Source organism: Oncorhynchus masou, chromosome 9, assembly GCF_036934945.1.
Source record: "Oncorhynchus masou masou isolate Uvic2021 chromosome 9, UVic_Omas_1.1, whole genome shotgun sequence".
In the NCBI taxonomy this organism is placed as follows: Eukaryota; Metazoa; Chordata; class Actinopteri; order Salmoniformes; family Salmonidae; genus Oncorhynchus; species Oncorhynchus masou.
The window spans coordinates 45,666,435-45,678,586 of record NC_088220.1 but is presented as its reverse complement, the minus strand read 5'-3'; the positions used below and the strand labels follow the sequence as shown (position 1 = coordinate 45,678,586).

Below are 12,152 nucleotides of genomic sequence, written 5' to 3'. Positions count from 1 at the left end.
ATAGCTTTACAACCCTGATTTGTAAGCTTTCAAGTGATGTCAAAAATCTTTTTTGTGATTGTAACGTACAGTACCAGTCAAGTTTGGACACACCTACAGATTCCATTTTTTTTTTTTACTATTTTCTACATCCTCGTAAGGATTATCCCCCTTTTTTCAATATTTGCCTAAACTGCCTGTAGCTCAGGCCCTGAAGCAAGGATATGCATATTCTTGGCACCTTTTGAAAGGAAACACTTAAGTTTATGGAAATGTGAAATTAATGTAGTAGAATATAACACAATAGATCTGGTAAAAGATAATACAAAGAAAAAAACAATCGTTCTTTTGAAAAAAATTGTACCATCGTTGAAATGCAAGAGAAAGGCCATAATGTATTATTCCAGCCCAGGTGCAATTTAGATTTTGGCCACTAGATAGCATTAGTGTATGTGCAAATTTTTATACTGATCCAATTAACTATTGCATTTCTGCATTTTGTATCAAGACTGCCCAAATTTGCCTAATTTGTTTATGAATAACTTTGCATGTTCAAAATTGTGCACTCTCCTCAAACAATAGCATGGTATTATTTCACTGTAATAGCTACTGTAAATTGGACAGTGCAGTTAGATTAACAAGAACTTAAGCTTTCTGCCAATATCAGATATGTCTATGTCCTGGGAAATGTTATTGTTACTTACAACCTCATGTTAATCGCATTAGCCTACGTTAGCTCAACCGTCCTGTGGAAGGGACACCGATCCCGAAGAAGACATCAAAACTATGAAATAACACATGGAATCATGTAGAAACCTAACAAGTGTTAAACAAATGAAAATATATTTTATATTTTTGATTCTTCAAAGTAGCCACACTTTACCTTGATGACAGCTTTGCAAACTCTTGGCATTCTCTCTACCAGCTTTTAATTTTTTTTAATTTTAACTTTATTTAACTAGGCAAGTCAGTTAAGAACAAATTCTTATTTTCAATGACAGACCAAGAACAGTGGGTTAACTGCCTGTTCAGGGGCAGAAAGACAGTTTTGTACCTTATCAGCTTGGGGGTTTGAACTTGCAACCTTCCAGTTGCTAGTCCAATGCTCTAACCACTAGGCTACCCTGCCGCCCCGAGCTTCATGGGGTAATCATATGGAAGGCATTTCAATTAATAGCTGTGATTTGTTAAAAGTTAATTTGTGGAATTTATTTCCTTGTTAATGCGTTTGAGCCAATCAGTTGTGTTGTGACAAGGTAGGAGTGGTATACAGAAGATAGCCCTATTTGGTAAAAGACCAAGTCCATATTATGACAAGAACATCTTAAATAAGCAAAGAGAAACAACAGTCCATTACTTTAAGACATGAAGGTCAGTTAGTCTGGAAAATGTCAAGAACCTTTAAAGTTTCTTCAAGTGCAGTCCCAAAAACTATCAAGCGCTATGATGAAACTGGCTCTCACGAGGACCGCCACAGGAAAGGAAGACCCAGAGTTACCTGCTGCAGAGGATAAGTTAATTAGAGTTACCAGCCTCAGAAATTGCAGCCCAAATAAATGCTTAACAGAATTCAAGTAACAGACAGACCTCAACATCAACTGTTCAGAGGAGACTGCGTGAATCAGGCCTTCATGGTCAAATTGCTGTGAAGAAACCACTACTAACGGACACCAATAAGAAGAAGAGACTTGTTTGGGTGAAGAGATACGAGCAATGGACATTAGACTGGTGGAAATCTGTCCTTTGGTCTGACTACAATTTGAGCTTTTTGGTTCCAACCGCCGTGTCTTTGTGAGACGCAGAGTAGGTGAACGGATGGTCTCCGCATGTGTGGTTCCCACCGTGAAGCATGGAGGATGAGGTGTGATGGTGTGGGGGTGTTTTCCAGGTAAATCTGTCTGATTTATTTAGAATTCAAGGCACACTTAACCTGCATGGTTAAAAGCATTCTGCAGTGATACACCATCCCATCTGGTTTGCACTTAGTTGGACTATCATTTGTTTTTCAACAGGACAATGACCCAACACACCTCCAGGATGTGTAAGGTCTATTTGACCAACAAGGAGAGTGATGGAGTGCTGCATCAGATGACCTGGCCTCCACAATCACCTGACCTCAACCCAATTGAGATGGTTTGGGATGAGTCGGACCGCAGAGTGAAGGAAAAGCAGCCAACAAGTGCTCAGCATATGTTGGAACTCCTTCAAGACTGTTGGAAAAGCATTCAAGGTAAAGCTGGTTGAGAGAATGCCAAGAGTTTGCAAAGCTGTCATCAAAAGGTTTGAAGAATACTTCAAATAGGTTTGAAGAATACTACTTTGAAGAATCTAAAATCCAAAATATATTTGAATTTGTTTAACACTTTATTGGTTACTACACGATTCCATATGTGTTATTACATAGTTTTGATGTCTTCACTATTATTCTACATTGTAGAAAATTGTAAAATAAAATTTAAAAAATCTCCTTGAATGAGTAGGTGTGTCCAAACTTTTGACAGGTTGTCTATATGCTTGGAGTCAGGAAGCAGGTGCAGAAGGTGAGTTTAGTGATGAGAAAGGCAGATAAACAATAACAGGAGAAGCGTACTGACCAAAACCAAAACTGCCTGATGATTGAGGCTACTGAGGGCTACATAAAGGGAGATGAATCATGGTGATGATGATGCCCAGGTGTGTGTAACGATGGGGAGCAGGTGTGCATAATGATGATGCCAGGACCAGTTGCTAGTAGAGTCGAGCGCCGGAGTAGGCGTGACTGTGATGAAGATATGGCAGTCTCATTGTAGGTGAGGTATGCAAAATGGGTCAATTTTGAGCACCTTTATCTCCTGAATGTTTTGGCATCAAAATGTGACTAAAATATAATGGCAATAGCCCTATACTAACATATGCCTGGAAAGTTGTCGAGCTGGGTGTGTGTCCCAAATGGCACCCTATTATTCCCTATATAGTGCACTACTTTTGTCTAGAGTCCTATTGGCCCTCGTCAAAAGTAATGCACTATATTGAATAGGGTGCCATTTTGGATGAAACCCTCGTCTCCTCTCTCCCATTCAGTGTCGGTCAATGACTCTTCCTGTAATCCCTATCAGCATCATTCTTCTCATGTGTTGGTTTGTGTCAAAGTCATGCTGCATTACAGTTTTAAAGACTTGGTGGTGTATTTTCGGTGCTTTTCCCCGGTGTTGTATCAATGGATGGAGAGAGTAAAATCGATTGCATTTTCTCCCCTTTTTAAATGATCAATAACATAAAGAGATCTTACAGTAGCTTATGTAATCAGGTTAACAGCACTCAGACTCCGGTTGCTTCCCAAATGACACCCTATTCTTGATATAGTGCACTACTTTTGACCGAGCCCTGGTCAAAATTACAGTAGTACACCATTTAGGGTGTGGGACAAAGGCTCAGAGGCTGTGACGCAACAGGGTCAGTTCCTCAAACTGGTTGGCAGCTGACAGTTCTCAGTTCTGCAATGAAATTTCATCAAGGATAGTGTGTGTGTGTGTGTGTGTGTGTGTGTGTGTGTGTGTGTGTGTGTGTGTGTGTGTGTGTGTGTGTGTGTGTGTGTGTGTGTGTGTGTGTGTGTGTGTGTGTGTGGATGGGGGGGCTGGGGGTAGTGTGTGCGCGTTCGTGCTTGCATGTATGTACAGTACCAGTCAAAAGTTTGGACACACTACCCCCCGCATTCCAGGTGACTACCTCATGATTTCTGCTTTCCAGGTGACCACCTCATGAAGCTGGTTGAGAGAATGTCAAGAGTGTGCAAAGCTGACATCAAGGCAAAGGGTGGCTACTTTGAAGAATCTCAAATATTGTAATGGCGTTCTTGGTTTGTCGCAAGAAAGTCGGACCGAAATGCAGCGTGTTGGTTACTCATGTCTTTAATGAAACAAATGACGATACATGAAATAACTTATAAATACAAAAACAACAAACGGAACGTGAAAAACCTATACAGCCTGTCTGGTGAACACTAACACAGAGACAGGAACAATCACCCACGAAATACAAAGTGAAACCCTGGCTACCTAAATACAGTTCCCAATCAGAGACAACGAGAATCACCTGACTCTGATTGAGAACCGCCTCAGGCAGCCAAGCCTATACAACACCCATACTCAGCCGCAATCCCAAATACTACAAAAAACCCCACTATGAAATAAAACAACATAAACCCATGTCACACCCTGGCCTGACCAACTAATTAACGAAAACACAAAATACTAAGACCAAGGCGTAAATATATTTTGATTTGTTTAACACTTATTTGGTTACTTCATGATTGTGTTATTTCATAGTTTTGATGTCTTCACTATTATTCTACAATGTTCTACAACATAGTAAAAAGAAAGAAAAACCCTTGAATGAGTAGATGGTCCAAACTTTTGACAGGGACTGTATGTATGTACAGTGCTTCAGAAAGTACTCACACCCCTAGACGTTTTCCACATTTTGTTGTGTTACAGCCTGAATTTAAAATTGATAACATTGAGATCTATTGTCAGTGGCCTACACACAAATAGCCTATAATGTCAAAGTGCAATTATGTTTTTTGATTTCTTTTACAAATTAATAAAAAAATGAAAAGCTGAAGTGTCTTGAATCAGTAAGTATTCAAGTATTTAGGCAAGCCTAAATAAGTTCAGGAGTACACATTTGCTCAACAAGTCACATAAGTTGCATAGACTCACTCTGTGTGCAATAATAGTGTTTAACATTTTTGAATGACTACCTCATCTCTGTACCCCACACATAAAATTATCTGTAAGGTCTGTGAATTTCAAACACATTCAACCACACAGACCAGTGAGGTTTTCCAATGCCGAGCAAAGAAGGACAGCTATTAGTAGATAGGTAAGAAATAAAAAAGCATTCAAAAACATTCAATATCCCTTTCAGCATGGTGATGTTATTAATTACACTTTGGATGGTGTATCAATACACCCAGTCACAGTAAAGATACAGGTGTCCTTCCTAACTCAGTTGCCGAAGAGGAAAGAAGCCGCTCAGGGATTTCCCCATGAGTCCAATGGTGACTTTAAAACAATTAGAGTTTAATGGCTGTGATAGGATAAAACTAAGGATGGATCAACAACATTGTACAACATAGTACTCCACAATACTAACCTAAACGACAGAGTGAAAAGAAGGAAGCCTGTATAGAATAAAAATATTCCAAAGCATGCTTCCTCTTTGCAACAAGGCACTAAAGTAATACTGCAAAAAATGTGCCAACGTAATTAACTTTTTGACCTGAATACAAAGTGTTAAGTTTGAGGCAAATCCAATACAGCAATTACTGAGTACCACTATCCATATTTTCAACCACAGTGGTGGCTGCATCTTGTTATGGGTATGCTTGTAATCATTAAGCATAAAAAAAAAACGGAATGGTGCTAAGCACAGGTTAAATCCAAGAGGAAAACCTGATTCAGTCTGCTTTCCACCAGACACTGGGAGATTAATTCACCTTTCAGTAGGGTGAAAGGCCAAATCTACGCTGGAGTTGCTTGCCAAGAAGGCAGTGAATGTCCTGAGTGGCTGAGTTACAGTTTTGACTTAAATCTGCTTGAAAATCTATGGCAAGACCTGGAAATGGTTGTCTAGCAATGATCAACAACTGACTCTTACCCATTTTTAATTCAGGCTGTAAAACAAAACATTTGGAATAAATTGAGTACTTTCTGAAGGAAGTAGCCTGGAGGTTTAGAGCGTTGGGCCAGAAACCGAATGGTTGCTTGTTTGAATCTCTGAGCTAGCTAGGTGAAAATAATGTCGATGTGACCTTGAGCAAGGCACTTAACTCCTGTAAGTCGCTCTGGATAAGAGCATCTGCTAAATAACTAAAATGTAAATGCATGTCCTCGCGCACACTTATTGGTCTTGGTTTATAAATGCACCCCTTCTCTGGCAAATAAAGGAAGTTGTAGTTTACACACATCGGATGCACACGTATAGGCCCTGCCTGTGAGTGTGCATGCGTGTTTGTGAAGAGAAAGAGTGAGAGAGTGTGGCATTGATTACAACCAAGGAGACGAGATCATAATTGAGTGTCAGAACAGAACTTATAGTAGTGGTTGCATACATTATCACATGGGCGGCCCCAGCGGGAATCCAGCCCAAAAAATGTGGTGAGAGTAAGAACAAAGATAGAGAGAGTCTTCAGAGAGAAACGGAAGAGAGACAGATTTGGTGGTTGGATTTTTTTTCTCAGTTTTCCCTTGCTGCACCTCCTCTGTGACCGTGTGACATCAAGCATCTACTTCCTCCTTGGGCACCACCCGCTCCGACAGGTCTCACACACCCTTCAATGGACCTTCTGCTTCTGCCTGCTGGAACACATGTCCTGTCCGTGTCCCCGTCTCTACCCGTGTCATCGGCATCCGTGTGCAGTCTCCTGTTTTGAATCAGGATGAGCTTCAGGAGTAAGATCACGTTCCGAAAGAAGACCAGGGATAAGAGCAGGCGTGTGCGGAACGATTTCAACCGGCTGAGCGTTGTATGTATGCTGTCTCTCTCGTGCAGTGGCGTATCTTTTTGTTTTTATTGCCCTGGGCTTCCTTTTCCTCTCTGTTGCACTTGTCGATCTGGGGTGAAGTTCACCTAGGTAAAGTTCTAGAATCAGCTTCCAATTCCTAACCTTAATCATGAGTGGGTGAAAAGGCAAAACTGACCCAAGTCTCTATCGGCAACTTCACTCTACACCGCATCTGTCTGTCAAAATGAGGCTAACCGATATGGCACAGGTTGGAGTTGGACATTGCTAGCTTTAGCCTAATACTAGTTAGCCAGTGACTCTCTATTTGACTATCTGATCGGTGTGTTGATACACCGATACACATAGTATTGCTCCCTATGTGTATCGGAGTTTCTATCCAGTGGAGTGGCCATTTACAGTGCCTTGCAAAAGTATTAATTTCACTTGCCGTTTTTGCTATTTTGTTGCATTACAACCTGTAATTTAAATATCTTTTTATTTGGATTTCATGTAATGGACATACACAAAATAGATCAAATTGGTTAAGTGAAATTTAAAAAATGACTTGTTCAAAAAATAAATAAGTAAATAATGGAAAAGTGGTGCGGGCGTATGTATTCACCCCCTTTGCTATGAAGCCCCAAATGAGATCTGATGCAACCAATTACCTTCAGAAGTCAAATAATTAGTTAGATTGCACACAGGTGGACTTTATTTAAGTGTCACATGATCTCAGTATATATACACCTGTTCTGAAAGGCCCCAGAGTCTGCAACACCACTAAGCAAGGGGCACCACTAAGCCAGGGGCACCACCAAGCAAGCGGCACCCTAAAGACCAAGGAGCTCTCCGTACAGGTCAGGGACAAAGTTTTGGAGAAGTGCAGATCAGGGTTGGGGACTAAAATGTAGCTTTTTGGCCATCAAGGAAAATGCTATGTCTGGCGAAAACCAACACCTCTCATCACCCCGAGAATATCATCCCCATAGTGAAGCATGGTGGTGGCAGCATCATGCTGTGGGTATGTTTTTCATCGGCAGGTACTGGTCAGAATTGAAGGAATGATGGATGGCGCTAAATACAAGGAAATTCTTGAGGGAAACCTGTTTGTCTTTCAGAGATTTGAGACTGGGGCGGAGGTTCACTTTCCAGCAGGACAATGAGCCTAAGCATACTGCTAAAGCAACACTTGAGTGGTTTAAGGGGAAACATTTAACTTCTTGCGTCGAGCAATCCCGGATCCGGGATCCTATTTATAGCCTCAAGCTCATTAGCATAACGCAACGTTAACTATTCATGAAAATCGCAAATGAAATGAAATAAATATATTTGCTCTCAAGCTTAGACTTTTGTTAACAACACTGTCATCTCAAATTTTCAAAATATGCTTTTCAACCATAGCTAAACAAGCATTTGTGTAAGAGTATTGATAGCTAGCATAGCTATAAGCCTAGAATTCAGCCAGCAACATTTTCACAAAAACAAGAAAATCATTCAAATAAAATAATTTACTTTTGAAGAACTTCAGATGTTTTCAATGAGGAGACTCTCAGTTTGATAGCAAATGTTCAGTTTTTCAAAAAATATTATTTGTGTAGGACAAATCGCTCCGTTTTGTTCACATTTGGCTATGAAAAAAACCTGTATCCAGTTATAGCCTCAAGCTCATTAGCATAACGTAACGTTAACTATTTATGAAAATCGCAAATGAAATGAAATGAATGTGCTAGCTCTCAAGCCTAGCCTTTTCTTAACAACACTGTCATCTCAGATTTTCAAAATATGCTTTTGAACCATACCAAAACAAGCATTTGTGTAAGAGTATTGATAGCTGGCGTAGCATTTAGCGGGCAACATTTGCACAAAAACCAGAAAAGGATTCAAATAAAATAATTTACCTTTGAAGAACTTCGGATGTTTTCAATGAGGAGACTCTCAGTTACATAGCAAATGTTCAGTTTTTCCTGAAAGAGAAATTGCTCATTTTTGTGCATCACGTTTGGGTACCAAAAAACCCCGAAGATTCAGTCATCAAAACAGCGAACTGTTTTCCAAATTAACTCCATAATATCGACTGAAACACGGAAAACGCTGTTTCGAATCAATCCTCAAGGTGTTTTTCACATATCTCTTCATTGATATATCGTTCGTGGCTGTCTACTTTCTCCTGTGAATCGCTTGGAAAAAGACGTGCAGTTGAAGATGACGCACCAATTTCGACGGAGGACGGGCGGACACCTGGCAAATGTAGTCTCTTATGGTCAATCTTCCAATGATATGCCTACAAATACGTCACAATGCTGCAGACACCTTGGGGAAACGATAGATCGTGCAGGCTCATTCCTTGCGCATTCACAGCCATATAAGGAGACAATGAAACACAGAGCCTCAAAAATCCTGCTCATTTCCTGTTTGAAGTTTCATCTTGGTTTCGCCTGTAGCATCAGTTCTGGGGCACTCACAGACAATATCTTTGCAGTTTTGGAAACGTCAGAGTGTTCTCTTTCCAAAGCTGTCAATTATATGCATAGTCGAGCATATTTTTGTGACAAAATATTGCGCTTAAAACGGGCATAGATGTAACAGGTTAAATGTCTTGGAATGGCTAAGTCAAATAATGACTTAAAGATTGCTGTACACCAGCGGAACCCATCCAACTTGAAGGAGCTGGAGCAGTTTTGCCTTGAAGAATGGGCAAAAATCCCAGTGGCTAGATGTGCCAAGCTTATAGAGACATACCCCAAGAGACTTGCAGCTGTAATTGCTGCAATAGGTGGCTATACATACTCTTGAAGTCGGACGTTTACATACACCTTAGCCAAATACATTTAAACTCCGTTTTTGACATTTCATCCGAGTAAAATTACCTGTCTTAGGTTAGTTAGGATCACCACCTTATTTTAATGTGAAATATCAGAATAATAGTAGAGAGTGATTTATTTCAGCTTTTATTTCTTTCATCACATTCCCAGTGAGTGGGTCAAAAGTTTACATACACTCAATTAGTATTTGGTAGCATTGCCTTTAAATTGTTTAACTTGGGTCAAGCGTTTCGGGTAGCCATCCACAAGCTTCCCACAATAAGTTTGGTGAATTTTGAACCAGACTTGTTGAGGTCTATAATTTATTTTCTGAGGTCTTGGCTGATTACTTTTGATTTTCCCATGATGTCAAGCAAATAGGCATTGAGTTTGATGGTAGGCCTTGAAATACATCCACAGATACACCTCCAGTTGACTGAAATGATGTCAATTAGCCTATCAGAAGATTCTAAAGCCATGACATAATTTTCTGGAATTTTCCAAGCTGTATATAGGCACAGTCAACTTAGTGTATGTAAACTTCTGACCCACTGGAATTGTGATGCAGTAAATTATGAGTGAAATAATCTGTCTGTAAACAATTGTTGGAAAAATTACTTTTGTCATGCACAAAGTAGATGTCCTAACCGACTTGCCAAAACTATAGTTTGTTAACAAGAAATTTGTGGAGTGGTTAAAAAACGAGTTTCAATGACTCAAACCTAAGTGTATGTAAACTTCAGACTTCAGCTGTAGTATTGACTTGAGGGGGAGGGGGGAGTTACTCACGCTCAAGTTTTCAGATTTTTTGTCTTTTATTTTTTGTTTGTTTCACAAGAAAAATATTTTCCATCTTCAAAGTGGTAGGAATGTTGTGTATATCAAATGATACAAGCCATCCAAAAATACATTTTAATTCTAGGTTGTAAGGCAATAAAATAGGAAACATGCCAAGGTGAATACTTTCGCAAGCCACTTTACAGTTTAGTCATTTAGCAGACATTCTTATCCAGATCATTTAAATAAATATCCCTATTTGTTCATACTGGTCCCCCATGGGAATCAAACCCACAATCCTGGCATTGCAAGTGCTGAGCTCTACCAACTAAGCCACACAGGACTACAATCTACAACCAGCATGGGATCTATATGTTCACAACATTTCAACTGGAGCTATGAGTTTGTCAGCAGGGTACTTTTACACCTCTATACGTACGTCCGATTTGTACAAATGCTCTGCAACATCTTGACGTGTCTGGGGGAATATCGGTGCCAAACGTGTAGGTGTCATGTAGCATGTCTCAAGCTGCTTTGAGATGTGATAAAACGCCCACTACAACACACTCTATAGTCCCAGTCATTACTGAGTTGTTGTGTTACTAAGCCGATAGTACTTCAGGTGTCAGGGAAGGTAACGTCCCAATATGACGCTAAGATTGCTTCGGCTGACTGTTATCGGGTGAGTAGTGCCTATTTCCTTCCACTTTGTTGTGGAATTACCCCAGCGGTTTTGTCTATGTCTCAATGACACCCTACTCCCTCTGTAGTGCACTACCTTTGACCAGAATAAAAGGGGGCCAAAACTAAGGGGGTATCATTTGACCTCTCAGTGCCTCTGGTCAGGTCAAATCAAAATGGAATGGGCCAAACCCACAGTGGTGCTCAGTAGGGTGATCAAGTGATTTGGCAACAGTGTGAATGAACACTGAGTATGAAACACTGTTGTAAATGTGTTTCTCTGCCCCTGCCACCGGTCCGTCTGTGTGGTAAGATCCCTACTGGCTGGAAACACAAAGGGAAGTTAATATTTGTTTTATGTTCATTTTGAAGGCTCTGATCAGGCCCTACACCCAAACAAGGGCACTGCGTTCATCCACCTCTGGCCTGCTCGCCTCCCTACCACTGAGGAAGTACAGTTCCTGCTCAGCCCAGTCAAAACTGTTCGCTGCTCTGGCCCCGCAATGGTGGAACAAACTCCCTCACAACGCCAGGACAGCGGAGTCAATCACCACCTTCCGGAGACACCTGAAACCCCACCTCTTTAAGGAATACCTAGGATAGGATAAAGTAATCCTTCTCACCCCCCCTTAAATGATTTAGATGCACTATTGTAAAGTGGCTGTTCCACTGGATGTCATAAGGTGAATTCACCAATTTGTAAGTCGCTCTGGATAAGAGCGTCTGCCAAATGACTTAAATGTAAATGTAAATGAAATCTCGGCTGAAAACCACCTTCAGGCATATGACGTTAGATATATATTTTTGTCGGTTTTATTTATTATATTGAGATTGGACAATGAAGAGGGCTAGAGGAGACGTCAAAGGTAGGATAGATTGGGAGGCAGATTGGAAACCCATGCCGACTGGTGGCGTTGGCTAAACGTGTGTCCCGGGCTGGGTACGCCACACTAACCGCTGGACCACTATCCGCAGGCCGCTCAGGCAAAATATATTGTCTTGGTAGATATTTCTGTGAGGTTGACAAATTCAATTGTCCTCAGCGGTAATTCTCTCTTACAGTCGGGCACAGTTAATACAAACAAATTGTTTGTTTGTTTTTTGTTTGTTTTTACAGTGGAATCACAACAAGATCCTTCCTCACAACAAAAGATTGTTATGATTCTGGGTGTTTTGCAGTCTTTCGTTTTTCTGTCACCTTCTTTGCCATGCTTTTATTCCTCACTGACTGCTTTCTTCTTCCGCTTTCCCTTATGTGTCAGGGGCGTGTTCACTAGGAATCAAACTGAAGCAAATGGTGTGGGACCTAGCTGATCTTGTCCGAATAGAAACCCTTTTTCCTTTAAAAAAAATAAAAAATGATTTGCTACGATGTGCACTAAAGAATACACCCCTGGTCTAACTGAACAGAGGCTCGTGGTCGGAACGCA

At 40.6% G+C, this 12,152-nt stretch overlaps 1 protein-coding gene across 6 annotated transcripts in view; it reads left to right on the top strand.

Moving 5' to 3' along the window:
* LOC135546043 (dedicator of cytokinesis protein 10-like) overlaps positions 1-12,152 on the top strand; it is a 181,778-nt gene that overhangs the window by 64,519 nt on the left and 105,107 nt on the right. For 2 of the 6 annotated variants that reach the window (XM_064974132.1, XM_064974131.1), the window contains exon 1: positions 6,210-6,484. The exons of the other annotated variants lie outside the window; for them this stretch is intronic. In XM_064974132.1, coding sequence (XP_064830204.1) covers positions 6,398-6,484 — 87 coding nt within the window. In that variant the 5' untranslated portion in view covers positions 6,210-6,397. Of the gene's footprint in view, positions 1-6,209; positions 6,485-12,152 lie in introns of those variants that run through there. 6 annotated transcript variants of the gene reach the window in all.